Source organism: Podarcis vaucheri, assembly GCF_965113315.1.
Source record: "Podarcis vaucheri genome assembly, chromosome: 18".
Lineage (NCBI taxonomy): Eukaryota > Metazoa > Chordata > Lepidosauria > Squamata > Lacertidae > Podarcis > Podarcis vaucheri.
In genome coordinates, this window is record NC_138756.1 from 10,835,103 (window position 1) to 10,858,239 (window position 23,137).

General features: G+C 49.4%; 1 protein-coding gene across 1 annotated transcript in view; it reads left to right on the forward strand.

Annotated features, from left to right (window-relative positions):
• The first annotated feature begins 1,044 nt into the window (after positions 1-1,044).
• Positions 1,045-23,137, forward strand: part of CNN2 (calponin 2) — a 22,207-nt gene continuing 114 nt past the window's right edge. The window contains exons 1-7 of the mRNA XM_082206643.1: positions 1,045-1,202; positions 12,665-12,786; positions 13,948-14,014; positions 15,676-15,813; positions 17,263-17,379; positions 18,145-18,291; positions 19,333-23,137. The exon at positions 19,333-23,137 is cut by the window's right edge and continues 114 nt beyond it. Of these exons, the coding sequence (XP_082062769.1) occupies positions 1,140-1,202; positions 12,665-12,786; positions 13,948-14,014; positions 15,676-15,813; positions 17,263-17,379; positions 18,145-18,291; positions 19,333-19,593 (915 nt within the window). The 5' untranslated portion in view covers positions 1,045-1,139 and the 3' untranslated portion in view covers positions 19,594-23,137. The remainder of the gene's footprint in view (positions 1,203-12,664; positions 12,787-13,947; positions 14,015-15,675; positions 15,814-17,262; positions 17,380-18,144; positions 18,292-19,332) is intronic.

Genomic DNA, 23,137 nt, shown 5'->3' on the forward strand with positions numbered 1-23,137 from the left:
TTTTAGAGGAGGAAAATCTGTAGGCATGCCACCGGTAGGCATTCCCTCCATAACACGCACAGACATTTCCCCTTACTTTTTAGGAGGAAAAAAGTGAGTGTTATGGTGCAAAAAATACGGTACTTAACCCAAGGTACCACTGTAATAATAATTCTTCTTAATAACAATTACAGTGGTATACCTTGGTTTACTGGGACGCAGGTGGCGCTGTGGGTTAAACTACAGAGCCCAGGACTTGCCGATCAGAAGGTCAGCGGTTCAAATCCCCGCAGTGACGGGGTGAGCTCCTAGCAGTTTGAAAGCTTCACCCCTTGAATGACTGCCTTACTTCCAAATCTATATCAAGTCTTAACAGGGCAAAGTAATAATCATAATTATAGTTGTGTCCTCACACCATAAACAACGGCAAAAATCTGTTACGGTGTGAACCGTAACCTAAGCAGCGTGACCAAAAGCTTCCCCAGTTGAATGTCTACCTGTCACAGACACAGGAGGCCACCAGGAGCCCACTATAAGGCTTCGGGTGGGGGGCCACGCTTTTCCCCTAAGCAACTTAAGTTTCAGCTTCTCCAGTTGAACGCCTGCCTGTCCCCAAAACTGGAGGGCCCGCAAACCCTGCTAGGAGCCCATTATGAGGCTCAGGGAAGAGAGGACTTTATCACAGTCGGCAGGATTCAAAGCCGTTTTAGGTTTCAGCTTCACCGGTTGAATGTCTACCTGTCCCCAAAACTATTTCAAAGACGCAGGGAGAGAGGAAGTGGGGAGCAATGCCCGCAAAACTGGACGCTCTTGCATTGCAGAGAGCGTTGGACTAGATGACACGCAGGGTCCCTTCCAACTCCACGATTTCTATGACCTTCGCGGGGAATTTGCGCTTTTTCTCGCTTTTCCTTTTCGCTTTCTTTTCCTCTCGAAGGAGACCCACACACAGGAAACTACCATCCTGCAGGAATTCGGCACTTTCTGCCCTTATAAGGCTATTTCCACTGGCGGCCAATCAGCGCGCGGGAGGCGGCGCTGGGCTGGCCCCCAAAAACTTGGCCGAGGGCGGGCGGAGGCGCGCGGAGCGGGTTCCCTTGCTTTTGGAGCGTGTGGCGAGCGCGCCTGCCCCGCCAGACAGCGCCCTGCCCCGGTACAGGATGAGCAACAACCAGTTCAACAAGGGACCCAGCTACGGCTTGTCGGCCGAAGTCAAGAACCGGGTAAGGGGTCCCGACGCGCGCCCGCTCGCCAAATGCGCCCCTCGCCAAATGCGTAAATGCGCCCTGGGCGCACGGAGGGGCCGCTTTGGAGAGGCGACGCCGCAGCCGCGAGCGCTCCGGGTTTATTCCACCGACGGATTGCATTTATTGAAGGCAGTCTAGAAGCCACTTCCCGTCCCCCCCCCACAAGGATCTCAATGTGGGTCTTTGCCTCCCCCCCCCAGCGCCGATTCAATCCCCACAACAACCTCGCGGGGTCGGCCGCTTTGGAGACGCGGCGCCGCGAGCGCATCGGGTTCATTCGACCGACGGGTTGCCTTTACTGAACGCAGGCTAGAGCCCTCTTTCCCCCACCCCCCAAGGATCTCAAGGTGGCGCATGTGGGTCTCTCTCTCCCCCCCCCGCTCCCCCAGCGGTGATTCAATCCCCACAACAACCTCGCGAGGTAAGACGCTTTGGAGAGGTGGCGCCGCGAGCGCATCGGGTTTATTCGGCCGACGGGTTGCCTTTATTGAACGCAGTCTAGACCCCACTCCCCCCCCCCAAACATACGCATCTGGGACTCAAGGAGGCGTATGTGGGTCTCACTTTCTCTCCCCCCCCCGCTCCCCCAGCGCCGATTCAATCCCCACAACAACCGCGCGAGGTAGGCCGCTTTGGAGAGGCGGCACCGCGAGCGCATCGGGTTTATCCGACGGGCGGTTTGCGTTTATTGAAGGCAGTCTATAGCCACCACGCCCCCCACCCCGTCTCAAGGTGGCGTATGTCGGTCTCTGCTCCCCCCCCCAGCCAGTGGCGTAGCGTGGGGGGTGCAGGGGGGGCCCGGCCGCACCGGGCGCAACATCTGGGGGTTAGGGGGCGCAAATCCACGGGTTAGGGGCGCAACTTACTTGCCTTGCCCCGGGTGCTGACAACCCACGCTACGCCACTGCCCCCAGCGCTGATTCAATCCCCAACACAACCTTGCGAGGGAGGCGGCTTTGGAGAGGCGGCGCCGAGAGCGCTGCGGGTTTATTCGACCCACAAATTGCATTCATTTAATGCAGTCCAGAGCCCATTCCCCCCCCACCCACAAGGGACTCAAGGTGGCGTATGTGGGTCTTCTATCCCCCCCCCAGCACTGATTCAATCCCACACCAACCCTGCGAACTAGGCAGCTCTGAAAACGCGGCTTTCTTCATGAGCGTTCTGGATTTATTTAATTTATTTATTACACACACACACACACACACACACACACACAGGATTTATGTTAGGGGGCAGGCTTTATGTTGTGCGGGGAGGCAGAACCTCAGTTAAATATATTTATTGACGGGGGGCGCAGCTATGCCCATGTGCACATAGACATATCCACATTTTTCTTCCAAAGGGGCAACGTTTATGGATCATTTAATCCCAGCGACAACCCTGTGAGGTGGAGAAGTAGTGCGCTGTGGGTGCATTTTATTTTTATTTATTTCATTTTTTTAAAAAAAATATATCTTTATTAATTTAAAACGAATACATTTATTAAAAAAAGACAAACAAGTAAACAAACATAGTCAAACAAACAAGTAGCAGAAGACTCAAACAAACCACCACACTATAAGATACAGCAAGATTAATATAACTATCATCTTATATACTCCTGCTACTGAAAGCAATTATAAAACTCTAAAAAATTAAAAATGACTTCCAATTAATCTCACAGTTCTTTTATCTGTCCATCCACAGTTACATTTTCCTTATATAGTTTCTTTTTACCTCCCTACAAACTTATACAGTACAACTAATCTTTAAAGAATATTTAGAAAACTATGGTATAAAAGGAAACATCTTGGCTGAATTAGACTGATCCTTGTATTTTTATTTATTTCATACACACCAAAATGTATATCCTGTTTATTCAATTATTTATAGGCTTTACTTTTCATTAAAAAATACAAAAAGGTTGTACAAGAAAGTTGCAGTGACTTTTCTGCCGCCCCCCCCCCCCAAAGCTCACTGGGGGGGAAATTAATTTCCCAGGCCTGTCTGGGAGTATCACAAGTTTTTGACTGATGCCTGTTGAAAGTGAAAGCGGGGATGGTTCCTGCTGAAGGTTTACACTCCCAGAATTGAATCTCACATACCTCATTCCCCCTTGCAGCCAACATAGTGGGTTGTAGAGTGTCAGGAGACCCGAGTTCGAGTCTCTCCACTCCAGACGTGGATCTCGCTTGCTTTGACCAGCCTGCAGGGCTGCTGTGAGGATCAAAACTGCGAAGAACTGTGTAGGCCAAGTTTGAGGTTTTTGGAGGAAAGGTGTGTAGAAAGGACAAGCAAATAATCTTTCGTTAAAAGCCTGCGAGAGGTGCTAGTCCCTTGTGAAACTGACCTGCAACTGGCCCTTCGCTTTTGTGACGGTCTCCTTTCGCTTACCTCTGAGTAACTAGGCCTTTCAGTGAAATAGGATGGCTTCTGTTTTTTAACCAGCTCCTTTTCCCTTTCCTTTTTCGGAGACTCCGACTTTGTTTTCTTGAGTCCTGGGTTGGCTTCTCAGCTTTTGGCCTTGTAGCTGTAGAGTCTTTGAGCCTGGAGCTGAGAGTCCCCGGTGTAATTATTTGACTTGATTTCGATTATTTGATTTCCGTGTTGTTGTTTAGTCGTGTCCGCCTCTTCGTGACCCCCTGGACCAGAGCACGCCAGGCCCTCCTGTCTTCCACTGCCTCCCACAGTTTGGTCAAACTCATGCTAGTAGCTTCGAGAACACTATCCAACCATCTCGTCCTCCGTCGTCCCCTTCTCCTTGCGCCCTCCATCTTTCCCAACATCAGGGTCTTTTCCAGGGAGTCTTCTCTTCTCCTGAGGTGGCCAAAGTCTTGGAGCCTCAGCTTCAGGATCTGTCCTTCCAGTGAGCACTCAGGGCTGATTTCCTTCCGAATGGAGAGGTCGGATCTTCTTGCAGTCCATGGGACTCTCAAGAGTCTCCTCCAGCACTAGAATTCAAAAGCATCCATTCTTCGGCCATCAGCATTCTTGATGGTCCAGCTCTCACTTCCATACATCACTACTGGGAAAACCATAGCTTTAACTATACGGACCTTTGTTGGCATTTGATTTCTGTACTGCTTGATCTATTTGAAAACATCTCTAAGCAGTGTACAAAAACCTCAAGGCAGCTTAAACAAAGTTACAGGCAGGGAGCCGTGTTGGTCTGCCGTAGTCGAAACAAAATTAAAAAATTCCTTCCATTAGCGCCTTAGAGGCCAAGTTTGTTATCGCTCATCCCAATAACAAGCTTAAACAAAATGTGGCAAAAATACAGAGCTACAGATGAAAAGGTTACATTAATACAAAGTTGCTAATACATAAAAATCAGTTGCAGTTCCTTTTGCTTTTGACATACAGTGGTACCTCGGGTTAAGGACTTAATTCATTCCAGAGGTCCGTTCTTAACCTGAAGCACCACTTTAGCTAATGGGGCCTCCCGCTGCCGGTGCACCACTGGAGCACGATTTCTGTTCTTATCCTGAAGCAAAGTTCTTAACCCGAAGCACTATTTCTGGGTTAGCAGAGTCTGTAACCTGAAGCGTATGTAACCTGAAGTGTCTGTAACCTGAGGTACCACTGTAATAATAAATTTTACAGTGGTACCTCGGGTTAAGTACTTGATTCGTTCCGGAGGTCCGTTCTTAACCTGAAACTGTTCTTAACCTGAAGCACCACTATAGCTAATGGGGACTCCTGCTTCCGCCACGCCGCCGGAGCCCGATTTCTGTTCTTATCCTGAAGCAAAGATCTTAACCTGAAGCACTATTTCTGGGTTAGCAGAGTCTGTAACCTGAAGCGTATGTAACCCGAGGTACTGCTGTACCTTCTTTCTCAGCCTTTGTTTTTTCACAAATCCAAATCTTTAAAACTCTTGTGGCAACCCAAACGGATCGCTCCGAAATTTTTTATTTATGTTTTAACGCAGTTATTCGAAACCACCTCTGAACTGCATTGATATTTGCAAAACAGTACCTGGGATGCAAGAAATAGATCCTTTTTTTAAAAACGACAAATAAACCAGCCGTGGTCTAAACCACTGAGCCTCTTGGACTTGCAGGTCGACGGTTCGAATCCCCGCAATGACGGGGTGAGCTCCCGTTGTTCTGTCCCAGCTCCTGGCAACTTAGCAGTTCGAAAGCACACCAGTGCAAGTAGATAAATAGGTACCACTCAGGCAGGAAGTTAAATGGCATTTACGTGCGCTCTGGTTTCCGTCACGGTGTCCTGTTGCGGCAGAAGCGGTTTAGTCCTGCTGGCCACAAGACCTGGAAAGCTGTCTGTGGACAAACGCCAGCTTCCTTGGCCTGAAAGCCAGATGAGCGCTGCAACCCCATAGTTGCCTTTGACTGGACTTAACCGTCCAGGGGCCCTTTACCTTTTTACCTTCACTCCATCAGTTTGTCTCATCCTCTTTTCAGAGCCCTCCAAGTTGGTGGCTGGTAGTTGTTCCTCGTTGGGTTTATTTCTGACTTGACGCGTTGTCTTCCTCTTTGCCGGAACCTCTTTCCCAGCTCCCCAAACCCCCCAGGCGCGTTTTGCTGCTGACACGACTGCGGGCAAATTCTGGGCGCTGGGTTGGCGACTGAAGTTTCCCATCGAGCCAGCTGACTCACTGCAGTCCTCACCGTTGTTACATGACAATTAGGTCCAGTCGTGGACGACTATGGGGTTGCGGTGCTCATCTTGCTCTATAGGCTGAGGGAGCCGGCGTTTGTCCGCAGACAGCTTCCGGTCATGTGGCCAGCAGGACTAAGCTGCTTATGGCAAACGAGAGCAGCACACGGAAACTCCATTTACCTTTCCGCCAGAGTGGGACTGGCCAGCTAAACCAGGTGAGGGCAGCTAAACCAGGTAAAGGGACCCCTGACCATTAGGTCCAGTCGTGGCCAACTCTGGGGTTGCAGCGCTCATCTCGCTTTACTGGCCGAGGGAGCCGGCATACAGCTTCCGGGTCATGTGGCCAGCAGGACTAAGCCGCTTCTGGCGAACCAGAGCAGCGCACGGAAACGCCGTTTACCTTCCCGCCGGAGCGGTACCTATTTATCTACTTGTACTTTGACGTGCTTTCGAACTGCTAGGTTGGCAGGAGCAGGGACCGAGCAACGGGAGCTCACCCTGTCGCGGGGATTCGAACCGCCGACCTTCCGATCAGCAAGTCCTCCATCGTCGCATCAAAGAAAGTTAAGAGCAAGGCGGAGAGGGCAGAGGCGTTTGGCTGTAGTTCGAAATGTAATTGGCAAATGGTTTTAAAAAACCTCTGCCCCAGTCCTTAGTTAATGCCATTTACGTTTCCTCTGTGTGTTTCACCTCCTCCTCGCATACTGGGATAAGTGAATTGTCAGAACAAGCCACAGTCGAGCTGAGATCACAGAATCGTAGAATCTGTGGAAAGGGATCCAAGGGTCATCCAGCCGAACCCCAGGGGGAATAGGCATTCGAGGTGCCACATTTGGTGCCTGGCTGATATATCTCCATTTCTGACACTGCTCTGACCCCTTTTAACTTTGAAATCTTGCAGATCCTAGAGCTGCGCTCGGTTCCCCGGTTTCCTCCCGCCCAGTTGCTGCAGTCTGGTGTTCTGGCTGTGTCCCAGAAACTGCCTGGGAACCTCTTTTGTTTTCGTTCTGGAGTCTCGTCAGAGCCATCCGATCGTGCCGAGACTTGGAAAAGTCTAGAAGGAATTCCCGTTTTTCCACCCTGTGCGATTCCACCATAGGGCAGCGAGCGTGCGTTGATTTAATCCCTGCATTCTGGGTGCAATCGCAGGTCGCCCTGTTAACCAAAAAAGCTCGAGAGGACACTGGTTAATGCGGCAGCAAAGTCACACTTTAAAAATTTATTTGTATGAAAAGTTATGCAGACTACTTAACTCCTCTGCCCAAGGAGGCCTGCAAAATCACCAAGTCTTTTATTTTATTTTTTTGAGAAGACGAGGCATAAAAGGAAAATGGACGAGGAGGGCGGAGGAAATAAACTCAGATTCGAGTCTTCAGTGAAGTAAGCTGCTGTAATGAGCAGCCGGGGTGGAGGAATAGAAGGAGATGAAACGTCAGACGTTGCGGATCTCTCACCTGGCACTAGATAAAGGTAAAGGGACCCCTGACCATTAGGTCCAGTCATGACCGACTCTGGGGTTGCAGTGCTCATCTCGCTTTATTGGCTGAGGGAGCCGGCGTACAGCTTCCGGGTCATGTGGCCAGCAGGACTAAGCCGCTTCTGGAGAACCAGAGCAGCGCATGGAAACGCCATTTACCTTCCCGCCGGAGCGGTACCTATTTATCTACTTGCACTTTGACGTGCTTTCGAACTGCTAGGTTGGCAGGAGCAGGGACCGAGCAACGGGAGCTCACCCTGTTATTGCGGGGATTCAAACCGCCGACCTTCTGATCGGCAAGTCCTAGGCTCTGTGGCTTAACCCACAGCGCCACCTGCACCTGCCCGAATTTACGAATAGATCTAGTTATTGCCGACAGGTTGCAGTTTATTTACGACATCTTTTTCAGCGGGATTTTAGCAGCTATCTGGATGGAGACTGTTGCGAAAATATTTTTTTCAAATCAAGGACAAGACCAAATCTGGAAAGAAGCAATCTATTGAAAAGGCCAGAGGGGAGTTTCCACGCTCAGGCAATTTTGGTCTTCTCCCAAACTTGTGTGTGTGAGCAAATCTGAACCCTTGCCATCCAAGCGTATCTCGTTCCACTTCCTCACGAGTCGCTCATGTAGCAGTGCGGAGACATTGGAACAGCAATAGTCAGAGGCTGGTGACTTGTGTCTCACGCAGGCATTCGCTGAGTTCCTGGGAAAGGCGAGATTTGAACCCGGAACTTCTGGACCTAGTGGCTGGTATGGGTCCTGAGTTTTCCCACCGGGGTCGCTATTTATTTTTATTTCGTTCCGCTCGTGGGAATCGCTCCCCCAACTTTATTTCAGCTAGTGCTTTTTTTTTCCTTAAAAAAAATGTTTAGGGGCTACTCTCATTTTGACTCGAGAAAATCCCCCCCCCTGTTTGTTTGTTTTTAATAATATTTATTATTTTCAGTAGATAAACATAATATAAAAGAATTAACAGTAATAAAAACAATCAGAGAATAAAACAGAAAAACGATGAAAAAAGAAAAAAGATACATACAGCATATTACCACTTAATTAATTAAAATTAAGTACCATCCATCTTCATAAACATAGTACCTGACCTCCTCAAATCTCTTCCATCTGAATTTCTTAGTAGTTATATGTAGCAGTTTCCAATATCAGTATTTCAAAAAACCGTATCACAGTACTAATCATTTTACATCACTTTCCTTATCGTACATTTTCTTATTTATAGATTGAATCCCAGTTTAACCCTAGGCCTAATTGTTTCTTTCAAGTGGTTACATATCTTTAATATTACAGTATTTATTCAAAATAGATTTTACTTTCTTGGGCTCCATGATCACTGCAGATGGTGACAGCAGTCACGAAATTAAAAGACGCCTGCTTCTTGGGAGAAAAGCAATGACAAACCTAGACAGCATCTTAAAAAGCAGAGACATCACCTTGCCAACAAAGGTCCGTATAGTTCAAGCTATGATTTTCCCAGCCGTGATGTATGGAAGTGAGAGCTGGACCATAAAGAAGGCTGATGGCCGAAGAATGGATGCTTTTGAATTCTGGTGCTGGAGGAGACTCTGGAGAGTCCCATGGACTGCAAGAAGATCAAACCTCTCCGTTCTGAAGGAAATCAGCCCTGAGTGTTCACTGGAAGGACAGATCCTGAAGCTGAGGCTGCAAGACTTTGGCCACCTCAGGAGAAGAGAAGACTCCCTGATGTTGGGGAAGATGGAGGGCGCAAGGAGAAGGGGACGACAGAGGACGAGATGGTGGGACAGTGTTCTCGAAGCTACCAGCATGAGTTTGACCAAACTGTGGGAGGCAGTGGAAGACAGGAGGGCCTGGCGTGCTCTGGTCCAGGGGGTCACGAAGAGGCGGACACGACAAAACGACTAAACAACAACATTTATTCAAATAGTCTTTAAATTTCTTCCAGTCTTCTTGATGTTCCTCATCTTTCTGGTCGCGGATTCTCCCGGTGAGATCAGCCAGCTCCTCAACCTCCATCATCTTCATCTGCCATTCTTCAATTGTTGGTAGCTCTTGTGTTTTCCATTTTTTGGCTAGTAAGAGCCGTGCAGCAGTTGTGGCATACTGTCTGTTCCCCCTCTGGCTTGGGCGTGGAACGCGGCTGCAGAGGAGGAGAAGCGCTGAGCCATCGGGCGGCGAGATTCTCCTTTCAAAATGTGCTGATCGGCTGGAAACCGGGTGCCCTTTTGTTGCAAGCCAATCCAGCTGCAAGCGGCAGGGGCAACGCTTTGCGTGCTTAATGGCGGCGCCGCGTAACTGACCCCTAAGCGTTCCCCGAGGACCTGGGCGGCTCAGATAATATGGGCATCGGCTACGGAACCGGAGAGACTTGCCAAAGGGCACGCAACTAAAGTCTGCGTCAAAGCCAAGAGCTTTTTTCACTTGGCACCTTTGTTTTCGTGAGGGTTCAGTTGGCAGAGACTCTTAAACTCAGGCTCCTGAATTCCCCCTCTTCTGTACTGGAACTCCTATTTGGGGACTTCCCTGGCTTTTTTCTGGCCCGCGTAGGACCAGTCTGGATAGTTGGCCTTGGTGAAGATTTGACATTTTCTTTTTTAATATAATTTTTAATAGGTTTTCCATATTTTATTACATTTCAGGATCAAAAAATAACTTAAGACATTGCTTAAATAAAGCATCAACTCCTTCCTTCCCTCTAACTTCCGGAATGGATTAAGTTCGTAAACAAAGTAAGGGACCCCTGACCGTTCGGTCCGGTCGCGGATGACTCTGGGGTTGTGGCGCTCATCTCGCTTTATTGGCTGAGGGAGCCGCGTACAGCTTCCGGGTCATGTGGCCAGCAGGACTAAGCCGCTTCTGGCGAACCAGAGCAGCACACGGAAACACCGTTTACCTTCCCACCGGAGCGGTACCTATTTATCTGCTTGCACTTTGACATGCTTTCGAACTGCTAGGTGGGCAGGAGCAGGGACCGAGCGACGGGAGCTCACCCCGTCATTGCGGGGATTCGAACCGCCGACCTTCTGATCGGCAAGTCCTAGGCTCTGTGGTTTAACTCACAGCGCCACCCACGTCCCTATAGCTTGTTTAGCTTATACGTAAATCTGGCGCTGCCCAAATCTCGTCTTCTGAGCGTCTCTACAGACACCCTGAAAGTTGGCACAGGATGCCAGATCTGTTTGTAAGATGTGCCAGCTTATATAAGAAGACAGTTTCTGTCTCGTGCCAGGGCTGCAGGGATATGGAGCTCTGTGGCTGGATCAGGCGTGCTTTTGTTCATAGCGGCATATTTTTTGCCCAAATAGCAAAGTTTCAAATTTTATTGAGGCCGAGAAACGACCCCGAAAGGAACAAGGAAGCGTACAACTTCTTCGCCACGAAGGCCTGGGCACACCCCTCTCCTTGTTTCTTGCTCATTCAGCAGGAAGTTGAGACATGTCGCCAGCTTGTGGCATCAAGCTTGCCCTGTTCGTCCAGGTTATTATGGGATTTCTTCATTCTCTCCGGGTTTTTTTCTTTTCTTTCTTCTTTTGTAACTGGCAAGCACATTGGGGCAAGAAAGGCTTTTGATGACGCAAGCGCCCAAACTCATAATTGTCCAGGGGGAAGGGCTGGAGCTTGATTCTATAGACCGTGCCGGTCCTGAGTTCGAATCTCAAAGTATCCCCCTGAATCTGCAACCCTGGAGAGCTGCTGTTGCCAGCCAGCGTAGCCAGAGATTCTCAATCTTTCCCAGTCGACGGCTCCCTTGACTTAACTTCCTTTTCTCCTGTAGCTCCCCTGTGAGAAAATGGGGAAAAACTTAAGTTGCTTCATCGCTGAGCTGTTATGCACTTTCGTTTTCTTTTCCCAGGCTTATAATTTAAGTAGCAGAACTTTGAAAAGGGTTTTAAATACAGTGGTACCTCGGGTTACCTACGCTTCAGGTTACAGACGCTTCAGGTTACAGACTCCACTAACCCCGAAACAGTGCTTCAGGTTAAGAACTTCAGGATGAGAACAGAAATCGTGCTCCGGCGGCGCAGCTAAAGTGGTGCTTCAGGTTAAGAACAGTTTCAGGTTAAGAACGGACCTCCAGAACGAATTAAATACTTAACCCAAGGTATCACTGTAGTAGGGACGTGGGTGGCACTGTGGGTTAAACCACTGAGCCTAGGGCTTGCCGATCAGAAGGTCGGTGGTTCGAATCCCCGCAACAGTTAAGTACGGACCTCTGGAACGAATTAAGTACTTAACCCGAGGTACCGCTATAGATAGATAGATAGATGGATGGATAGATAGAATGGTTCATTGCCCTGCTAAATATTGCTTTTGTAAGTTGGGGAAAATGGAAGCAAGTTGAAATAATAATACGGTCAAACCTCGTTTTGCGGACGGGATCCGTTCTGGAGGCCGGTCCACAAGCCGAAAATGGACGCACATCCCAAAACATCTGGAGAAAAAGGTGGGAGATAAATGCAAGGATTAAGCTCTTTCTGGTTCCCTGCTTAAGAAAGATGGAGGGGCCAGCCAGGTGGAAACGTCCATTGCCAACCTGAGATCTCCACACGGTCGCAACTGGACCCGCACCAGTTAAAAAATACAAGGCATGACCGGAATGTTCACTGAAATCGGACGGCGAGAAATATTTGAACATTTGTTGTTGTTGTTGAGTCATTTAGTCGTGTCCGCCTCTTCGTGACCCCCTGGACCAGAGCATGCCAGGCGCTCCTGTCTTCCACTGCCTCCTGCAGTTTGGTCAAACTCATGATTTTATCTTCAAGAAGACTGTCCCACCATCTCGTCCTCTGTCGCCCCCTTCTCCTTGCGCCCTCCATCTTTCCCAACATCAGGGTCTTTTCCAGGGAGTCTTCTCTTCTCCTGAGGTGGCCAAAGTCTTGGAGCCTCAGCTTCAGGATCTGTCCTTCCAGTGAGCACTCAGGGCTGGTTTCCTTCCGAATGGAGAGGTTTGATCTTCTTGCAGTCCATGGGACTCTCAAGAGTCTCCTCCAGCACCAGAATTCAAAAGCATCCATTCTTCGGCGATCAGCCTTCCTTATGGTCCAGCTCTCACTTCCATACATCACTACTGGGAAAACCAGAGCTTGAACTATACGGACCTTTGTTGGCAAGGTGATGTCTCTGCTTTTTAAGATGCTGTCTAGGTTTGTCATTGCTTTTCACCTCCGTACATAATTGTAATTTTGTGGGTTTCCAATGCCGGTTGCACGTTCGGATATTTCTCGCCGTCTGATTTCTGTGACCATTCACCAAACTTTCCGGTCACACCTTGTACGTGACTTGATTTCTAACACCATTGGTGGGCCCTTAGGAAGTGCGCTTTGTGGAATTTTGAACCTGTTTCTCTTCTCTTTCCCCCTCCAGCTTGCGCTGAAATACGACCCTCAGAAGGAAGCAGAATTAAGGACATGGATAGAAAGCATCACCGGAAGAGACATCGGCCCCGATTTTCAGAAGGGGCTGAAAGATGGCGTTGCACTTTGCGAGTGAGTAGGCACGTGTGTTTCATGCGTGGTATATATTTTTTAAAAATTCATTTTATAACGGACGCAGGTGAGCCAAGGGACCCGGGTGGCACTGTGGGTTAAACCACAGAGCCTAGGACTTGCCGATCAGAAGTTGGCGGTTCGAATCCCCGCAATGACGGGGTGAGCTCCCGTTGCTCGGTCCCTGCTCCTGCCAACCTAGCAGTTCGAAAGCACATCAAAGTGCAAGTAGATAAATAGGTACAGCTCCGGCGGGAAGGTAAACGGCGTTTCCGTGCGCTGCTCTGGTTCGCCAGAAGCGGCTTAGTCCTGCTGGCCACATGACCCGGAAGCTGTACGCCGGCTCCCTCGGCCAGTAAAGCGAGATGAGCGCCGCAACCCCAGAGTCGGCCACGACCGGACCTAATGGTCAGGGGTCCCTTTACATTTACCTAAGATTGTCTTCCATGAGCACGGTCTTAACGGGTAGGTAGCCATGTTGGTCTGCCGTAGTCAAAACAAAATAAAGAAATTCCTTCCAGTAGCACCTTAGAAACCAACTAAGTTTGTTATTGGTATAAGCTTTCGTGTGCATGCACACTTCTTCAGATACGGTCTTAACCGTGAGTCCGTAAGTGACTGTGGTGGCCAATTCTGGATCCACATGTCCTTCCACAGTGGGGACATAGGTTTCCAGGCGGGAGTTGATCCCAGTGAGGGTTTGCTAAGCGCGCCTTCCTCTTAGCACGTTTCTCCCTCTTGTCCTGAGTTCGAGTGTCTTCAAAGCCCATGACGCCTTTGGTCAAGGCTGTTCTCCATCTGGAGCGCTCGCAGTTTCCCAGTGTTTCCCAGTTGTCGGTGTTTATACTACATTTTTAAAGATTTGCCTTGTCCTTAAACCTCTTTTGTTGACCACCAGCATTACGCTTTCCATTTTTAAGTTCGGAATAGAGGAGTTGCTTTGGAAGACGATAATCGGGCGTCCGAACAACATGACCAGTCCAACAGTGTTGATGTTGGAGAATCACCGCTTCAATACACCAGCTCACTCGCTGGCATATTTGTAACGATGGGCAAAATGGTTGAAAAACCGTTCTTTAGTTAATTGGGGAAAGTCCTGTTCCTGCCCAACATGGCGTCGAAACCTTACATGTGTGTGTGTTTTATGTTCTCTCTCCCCAGGCTAATGAACAAACTTCAGCCGGGTTCGATAAGGAAAATTAATCGCTCAGGCCTCAATTGGCACCAGGTATGTTCAATACGAATTTGATACGATTAAGGGATTTTATTCTTTTTTAGGGAGGTGGCTTCAGGAATGCCTTTAAGGCTGACCTGTGTTCTGGGGGCAGGGGAAGCATACAGTGGTCGCTTGGTTCTCAAACTGAATCCGTTCCGGAAATTCCGTTCCAAAACCAAAGCGTTCCAAAACCAAGGCGCGCTGCTTTCCCATGGAAAGTAAGGCAAGACAGATTAATCCATTCCAGGCTTTTAAAAACAACCCCTCAAACAGCGATTTAACATGAATTTTACTATCTAATATGACCATTGATAATGCATAAATCAATGTAAGGTAAAGGTAAAGGTAAAGGGACCCCTGACCATTAGGTCCAGTCGTGGCCGACTCTGGGGTTGCAGAAGATTCGAACCAGCGACCTTCTGATTGGCAAGCCCTAGGCTCTGTGGTTTAACCCACAGCACCACCCGCGTCCCTTAAATCAATGTACTGTACTATAAAATAATTGAGACAGTATTGTAGATGACAAAAATAAAAACTATTTTTTTCCCTTACCCACACTGATGATAGTCATTGTTTGGATGGGGGGGCTTTTATCAATTTCCGCAGTCACACAATCAGTCAATCAATCAATCAATCAATCAATCAGTAGCTGAACTGGGTTCCACACAGTTCCACACAGTCACAAAAGCAAATGAACTGAAAAAGCCACAGAAACGCAAAATAAAGAGCAAACACAAAAGTGCCAAACTTAAAAGTCACACAATCAATCAATCAATCAATCAATCAGTAGCTGAACTGGGTTCCACACAGTTCCACACAGTCACAAAAGCAAATGAACTGAAAAAGCCACAAAAAACGCAAAATAAAGAGCAAACACAAAAGTGCCAAACTTAATCCGTTCCGCAAGTCCGTTTGACTTCTGAAATGTTCGGACACCGAGGCGCGGCTTCTGATTGGCTCAGGCACGCCAGAAACAATAGCCGACAGCTGCACCGGGCGTTCGGCTTCTGAAAAAAGTTCGAAAACCGGAACACTCACTTCCGGGTTTTCGGCGTTTGGGAAACAAGGCATTTGGTAACCAAGGCATTTGGGAACCAATGCATTTGGGAACCAAGGCATTTGGGAACCAAGGCATTTGAGAACCAATGCATTTGGGAACCAAGGCATTTGAGAACCAATGCATTTGAGAACCAAGGCGCTTGAGAACCAAGGCATTTGGTAACCAAGGCATTTGGGAACCAAGGAATTTGGTAACCAATGCATTTGGGAACCAAGGCATTTGAGAACCAAGGCGCTTGGTAACCAATGCATTTGGGAACCAAGGCGCTTGGTAAACAATGCATTTGGGAACCAAGGCATTTGGTAACCAAGGCATTTGGGAACCAAGGCATTTGGGAACCAAGGCATTTGAGAACCAAGGCATTTGGGAACCAAGGCATTTGGGAACCAAGGCATTTGAGAACCAAGGCGCTTGAGGACCAGGGTACCACTGTTTTTACAATCTGCCCACCTCCACCTTGGAACTTATATCGGGGCTGAGCTCTGCCCCTTCCGGAAACGGACCGATAATTCCCAACGCGAACCCCAGATGATTTAGAAGGAATCCCCTAATTTTGTGAGAAGGGGCTTCTAGGGGTCGCCAGCCTTGACCCGGCTGCCCTTTCCTCCGGCAGCTTGAGAACCTCTCCAACTTCATCAAAGCCATGATGAGCTACGGCCTGAAGCCCGTCGACGTCTTCGAAGCCAACGACCTGTTTGAGAACGGGAACATGACCCAGGTGCAGGTCTCGCTGTTGGCGCTGGCTGGCATGGTGAGTCAAGCTGGCGCAACCGGGCGCCTTCTAGGGGCTGATTGACAGTGCCCCATGGCCTCTATGGGGAGGCTGATTGGCTGGGCTGTGCCAGGGTGGTGGCGGCTGATTGGCTGTGCCACAGAATAGGGAGGCTGATTGGCTGGGCTGTGCCAGGGTGGTGGCGGCTGATTGGCTGTGTTGCAGAATAGGGTGGCTGATTGGTTGCGCCACACAATGGGATGGTGGATTGGTTGGGCTGTGCTAGGGTGGGGGTGGCTGATTGCCTGGGCTGTGCCATGGTGGGGGTGGCTGATTGGTTGTGCCACACAATGGGGTGGCTGATTGGCTGGGCTGCACCGGGGGGTGAGTGGCTGATTGGCTGTGCTGCACCAGGGTGGTAGTGGCTGATTGGCTGTGTTGCAGAATAGGGTGGCTGATTGGTTGCGCCACACAATGGGATGGTGGATTGGTTGGGCTGTGCTAGGGTGGGGGTGGCTGATTGGCTGGGCTGCACCATCTGGTGGCTGATTGGCTGGCCTGTGCCATTGTGGTGGTGGCTGATTGGTTGCATCACACAATGGGGTGGTTGATTGGTTGGGCTGTGCCAGGGTGGTAGTGGCTGATTGGCTGTGTTGCAGAATAGAGTGGCTGATAGGTTGCGCCACACAATGGGATGGTGGATTGGTTGGACTGTGCCAGGGTGGGGGTGGCTGATTGGCTGGGGTGCACTGTCGGGATGGCTGATTGGCTGGGCTGTGCCAGGGTGGTGGCAGCTGATTGGCTGCACCACACTGGGGTGGCTGATTGACTGGTCTGCACCAGCATGGTAGTGGCTGATGAAAATTTTAACTCTTTCCATACAGTCTTCTTTATTTGGTCCAGGGCTTTCTTCCAAAACTTAGTGAGCAAAGAACCCTGTAAGAAATTTAATTCCTAGCCTATGGTGTTTTTAAAATACAAATTCCTTAATATTCAGTTTGGTAGCTCCAGGCTTGTCCTGAATAATTCTTTGCAAGGATGTGGCAAGAGGAGGCCGGCAAAACACCCAAAGAGCTACCGTATTTTTCACTCTATAAGACGCACCAGACCACAATATTCTGAATCTCAGAAGCCAGAAGAGCTAGAGGGATCGCTGTGCAGCGAAAGCAGCAATCCCTCTTGCTGTTCTGGCTTCTGGGATCGCTGCGCAGCCTGCATTCGCTCCATAAGACGCACACACATTTCCTCTTACTTTTGAGGAGGGAAAAAGTCAGTCTTACAGAGCAAAAAATATGGTATGTTAAGTAAATGTGGAAGACTCTTCCTGTAGGAAGAGTCCCCCGCCCCTCTGTTTGCAGAGTCTATTCCTCATGGGCCATGAGGACTAGAGACTTGCGGAGACGCAATCAAAATCTGCAGAAGTTTTAAGCCAGTTTTGAGACTGACCGGGCGAGGTTTGCTTCAAGGTGCTTCTATTCCCCCTCCCAGGCCAAGACGAAGGGGATTGACAGCGGAGTCGACATTGGTGTGAAATATTCCGAGAAGCAGGAGCGGTGCTTTGACGACGCGAAGCTGAAAGCCGGACAGTGTGTCATCGGTTTGCAGGTGGGTGATGCTGTTGCCGCCGGAGCCCAGCAATTACCTGGAGGTTTCCTCCTAAGCGAGCCAGCAATAAATCACACTGACCGAGCTGGAGTTCAACTCTTTATAGTGGTACCTCGGGTTAAGTACTTAATTCATTCTGGCGGTCCGTTCTTAACCTGGAACTGTTTTTAACCTGAAGCACCACTTTAGCTAATGGGGCCTCCTGCCACCACCGCACAATTTCTCTTCTCATCCTGAAGCAAAGTTCTTAACCCGAGGTAATATTTCTGGGTTAGCGGAGGTCTGTAACCTGAAGCGTATGCAACCCGAGGTACCACTGTATTAGCAAGAACACGGATTTGCACAGACTTGGTGGACTGTCAGGCATAATGAACATCAACTCATTCCTGGGAAGTCTGGCCTCATGGATAATAATAAAGGTAAAGGGACCCCTGACCGTTAGGTCCAGTCGTGGCCGACTCTGGGGTTGCGGCGCTCATCTCGCTTTACTGGCCGAGGGAGCCGGCGTACAGCTTCTGGGTCATGTGGCCAGCATGACTAAGCTGCTTCTGGCGAACCAGAGCAGGGCACGGAAACACTGTTTACCTTCCCGCCGGAGCGGTACCTATTTATCTACTTGCGCTGGCCTGCTTTCGAACTGCTAGGTTGGCAGGAGCAATGGGACTCTCAAGAGTCTCCTCCATAGCTTTGACTATACGGACCTTTGTTGGCAAGGTGGTGTCTCTGCTTTTAGCCGTAGTAACTCCCCAACCTCTCCGGTTTCAGATGGGCACCAACAAATGCGCCAGCCAGTCTGGGATGACCGCCTACGGAACCCGGAGACACCTCTACGACCCCAAAAACCAGATCTTACCTCCGATGGACCATTCTACCATCAGCCTCCAAATGGGAACAAACAAATGTGCTAGTCAGGTAAGGAAAGTTGCCGCATAATTGTGCCAATTCCATGTCGGTAAGAACTCTGATCTTTGGAACTCCTTGCCACTTGATACCAGGCGGGTGACTTTTGCTGTATTCTTTGCTAAAAAAAATTAATAATTCTTGTCCAGTCCAGACTACCTGGCTGTTTAGAAAGTGGATGCGGGTTTTATTTATTTTTTTGCCAGTTAATATTTTTTTTTTACTGCTTTCCAAAATATTTTAACCAATTGACATCAGATTGAATACACATTTAAAAGTTGACTTCCACTGCTTTGATGGTTCACCATCCAGCCCTTATTTGCTGCTCGATATTACATAGATTTCAAAATTACATTTTTTTAAAAAAAATAACGTACAGTGGTACCTCGGTTTTTGAGTGTCTTGGAAGCCGAATTTTTCGGTTTTCGAACCCTGAAAACCCGGAAGTAATTGCTTCCGTTTTCCAACGTGTGACAGCCTAACTGTGCAGGAACCTGTCTATAAAATTGCTCTAAACTGATTAACTGTTTAAGCTCATCGAAGGTTCTAACTTTACTCGCTTCCACCCACCTGTCCAGAGCTTTATTCGGTTCCCCAGTTGGGCATAAATCTCTGCCGGTTTTCTTCTAATATCATGGAACGGCTTTTGGCTCCGTTCTGCAGACGAAGCCGCTTCTGGCAAACCAGTGCAGCGCACGGAAACGCCGTTTACCTTCCCGCCGGAGGGGTACCTATTTATCTACTTGCACTGGTGTGCTTTCAAACTGCTAGGTTGGCAGGAGCAGGGACTGAGCAATGGGAGCTCACCCCGTCGCGGGGATTCGAACCGCCAACCTCCTGATCGGCAAGGCCTAGGCTCTGTGGTTTAACCTACAGCGCCACCCGCGTCTACATGTAAACATTAGTCCAAATTCACAAAAAAGAACTATAATCAATTTCAGTATTCAGACCTCCTCCTGATTCCGCTATCGCCCACCCTAACTCTTAACGGTGTTGTGCATACGAGCTCAAATTCTTCCTCCTTTCTTTTTTAATACTTCCCTCCCCGATCAGGTGGGGATGACCGCTCCGGGAACGAGGCGGCACATCTACGATTCGAAGCTGGGGACGGACAAATGCGACGACAGCTCCATGTCTCTGCAGATGGGCTACAACCAGGGGGCCAATCAAAGCGGGCAGGTTTTCGGCTTGGGGCGGCAAATCTACGACCCCAAATACTGCCCCCAGGGGAACGCCGGAGAGGCGGCCAACGCGGCGCATAACGACGGGAATTCGGCGGAATATTACTACTACCAGGAAGGGGAGGAGCAATGAGTTTGGGGAATTGGGGGGGTCCCCCTCCGATTTCCCCCCCCCGGCAAATCACCATTGTACAGTTCCTGCCTCTAAATTGCCACAGATACTGCAATCTTTACATATTTGCGTCTTTAAAAAGAATGAGAGCCTTTTCTCCGCGTAGCAGAGATGGAAACGGGCTCCCTCAACTTCGGCCCTCCAGATGTTTTTGGGACTACAACTCCCATCATCCTTAGCCAGCAGGACCAGTGGTGAGGGGTGATGGGAATTGTAGTCTCAAAACATCTGGAGGGCCAAGGTTGCAGAAGCCTGGAATAAAACAAAGGTCTTCCGTTCGTTGTTTCTTTTTTTAAGAAAGGGAGTCTATGTGTTTACACCACCAACCCGCCTGATCTCTTGAAATCTCATTTAATACACCATGGTGCAGAGATGTCCAAGCGGTCGACAGGCAGACCCCAGGGAGATCTGGGTCGATGGCGGGATCATGACCTATCGCCGAATGGAAAATGCTGTGGAATTAAGGTCTCCGGCCCCCAACCCCACCCCTCTCTGTCGCTACGGCGCGTCCGGTCGTTTGGCGTCTGCTGCTGACGACTGGCAGTACAGTGGACGCACGGGTCGCGAACGTGATCCGTGCGGGAGACACGTCCGCAACCCGTTGCGTTCGCAACCCGTGGGTTGCGATCCGGCGCTTCTGTGCATGCGCAAAGCACAATTTTGTGCTTCTGCGCAACCACCGAAACCCGGAAGCAACCCGTTCCGGTACTTCCGGGTTTTGGCGGTCCGCAACCCAAAAAAGCGCAACCTGGAGCGTCTGTAACCCAAGGTATGACTGTAGTTTCCTGTAGTTGCATAGCTGTCAACCGTCCCTTATTTGGTGGGAAACTCCCTTATCCCAGCGCCGTGTCCCGCTCTTGTCCCATATCGATGCTGTCGCTTAAATTTCCCGGGTTTCATGCTCGCCCGGCTCGGGAGGGAAGCAGCGGATCGGGGGCCTTCGCCGTGAGAGAGAGCGCACGCTGGCGCCGTCCTGGCGCGAGGAGTTCCATCGGCCCTTCCCCGCCCAAGAGACTCTTGCCCATGCCACCCGCGAGCTCGGAGGTGGCAGCGGTGGCGGCGGCTGAGGAGGCGGCCTGAGGGAGGAGGAAGAGGAGGGGATGGGGAGGGACGCAGAAGGGCGGCGCTTCAGCGGCCGCGGCGGCGCCGCAACCGCCTCATGCCGGATTGACAGCATCTGTCAATCCTACCGATGTGTGTACCATATTTTTCGCTCTGTAAGACGCACCAGACCACAAGACGCACCTGGTTTTTGGAGGAGGAAAACAAGAAAACAAATATTCTGAATCTCAGAAGCCAGAACAGCAAGAGGGATCGCTGCACAGCGAAAGCAGCAATCCCTCTTGCTGTTCTGGCTTCTGGGATAGCTGCGCAGCCTGCATTCGCTCCATAAGACGCACACACGGTTCCCCTTACATTTCAGGAGGGAAAAAGTGAGTCTTATAGAGCAAAAAATACGGTAACTCTTTACAACGGCAAAATCCCTTATTTGGGCTGCTGATCCCTTATTTTCGAGGCTGACGGTCCCTTATTTTCAAATCTGTAAGTTGACAGCTATGGATGGACGGTGGATGTACAGTGGTACCTCGGGTTACATACGCTTCAGGTTACAGACTCCGCTAACCCAGAAATAGTGCTTCGGGTTAAGAACTTTGCTTCAGGATGAGATCAGAAATTGCACACCAGCGGTGTGGCGGCAGCAGGAGGACCCATTAGCTAAAGTGGTGCTTCGGGCTAAGAACAGTTTCAGGTTAAGAACAGACCTCCGGAACGAATTAAGTACTTAACCCAAGGTACTATTTCTGGGTATATATAAAGGGACAAGCTTTTTTTATACTGGGAGTAGATCGCAGACTCATGAAAGTTAGACGCTCCTGCAATAGGGGTTGTTGTCGTCCGACATTAGCCATTTGCTGAGTCGACCCGTTGAAACCCGGGCCGATTGATTTTCCAGTGGGTTTACTCAGAGCAAAACGCACTCCGATGACATTAACAACAACAATAATTTATTATTTATACCCTGCCCATCTGCCTGGGCTTCCCCAGCCACTCTGGGCGGCTTCCAACAAAATATTAAAATGCAGTAATGCATCAAACGTTAAAAGCTTCCCTAAACAGGGCTGCCTTCAGATGTCTTCTGAAAGTCAGATAGTTGCTTATCTCCTTGACATCTGGTGGGAGGGCGTTCCACAGGGAGGGCGCCACCACCGAGAAGGCCCTCTGCCTGGTTCCCTGTAACCTCGCTTCTCGCAGGGAGGGAACCGCCAGAAGGCCCTCGGGAGATGGACCCAGGTGTCCGGGCTGGACGATGGGGGTGGAGACGCTCCTTCAGGTCTACTGGGCCGTTTAGGGCTTTCAAGGTCAGCACCAACACTTTGATTTGTGCTCGGAAACGTTCTGTTACAGATGCTTTAGCTGAGATTCCTTCATTTCAGAGGGTTGGACTAGATGAACGCTGGGGGTCCCTTTCCAACTTTATGATTCCACAAGGCTCTGGAGAGCCAGAGATAAATTGGGCTGGGCAGGCAAAATAAGCCTGATGTCGTGCAATCGCTTTCCTGAACTGGCGAGGAATCCTGCGCTGTCCGGAGACCACAGTGTTCACAACCATATGGTCTAGAAAACTCTGCAAATCCTGGGTTGTTTTGTGTGTTTTTTGTAGCAATAAAACAGCCCAGTCTTCTGTGCTCACATGGAATGGTGGTGTACACATATAGCCTTTTGAACTGCCCCCACTTTAAAAAATAATCATAATTATTCTGCAAGGTCAATTTGATTTTTGTTTTCTTGCTGTGGAACCCGAATTATGCAAAATTGACGGCCGTTCGCATGCATTTTATTGGTCTCTTTTCAGAACGGAGGTCCTTTGTTTTATTCTTTTGTGCAAGGGATATTAACGTCGATTCAGGCATGCGTATAAGCGAGGGGCGAACCGGGAAAAGGAAGATTAACTGGAGGGAAGCACCTAGAAACTCCACCGGCTTCAAGGACGTTACCTGTTTTCTAAATTCGTCCGTCACGAGGACCAGAAACTTAGATTATTATTTTTTAAAAATATGAAGCCTGTGGAATCTGCAGCAGATTTCACACCAAAACTTGGCTTGTGGAAGGTAAAAAAATTAACATTTTTTTAATCTACAGCACTTAACACTTCACCTTGGTGCCTTCGATTTTGAAGTCAGGTTGAAAACTTTTTTTTCTGCTGCTAGACCTTGACGTGCAGCCCTGCAAATTTCTCGATTCACATGTCGACGACGATACTTATCAAAAGCTCGTTTGAAAGCTCAGATTGTCGAATGGGGGGCGAGAACGGTTTAAATGTTTTTAGGAAGATCTAGCTGCCGTCCCTGTCTTTGGGGATTTTTGATTGTGCTGGGATCGCTATAGCCTATTTGCGTAGTGCTTGGGACAGCAGAGGTCTTATATTTTGGGGTGACGGTTGCCTAACCCAATGAGGTCTAGCCGCTTGAAAAGGCTTTCAAGATTGCAACTTCTCCTTCTCTCC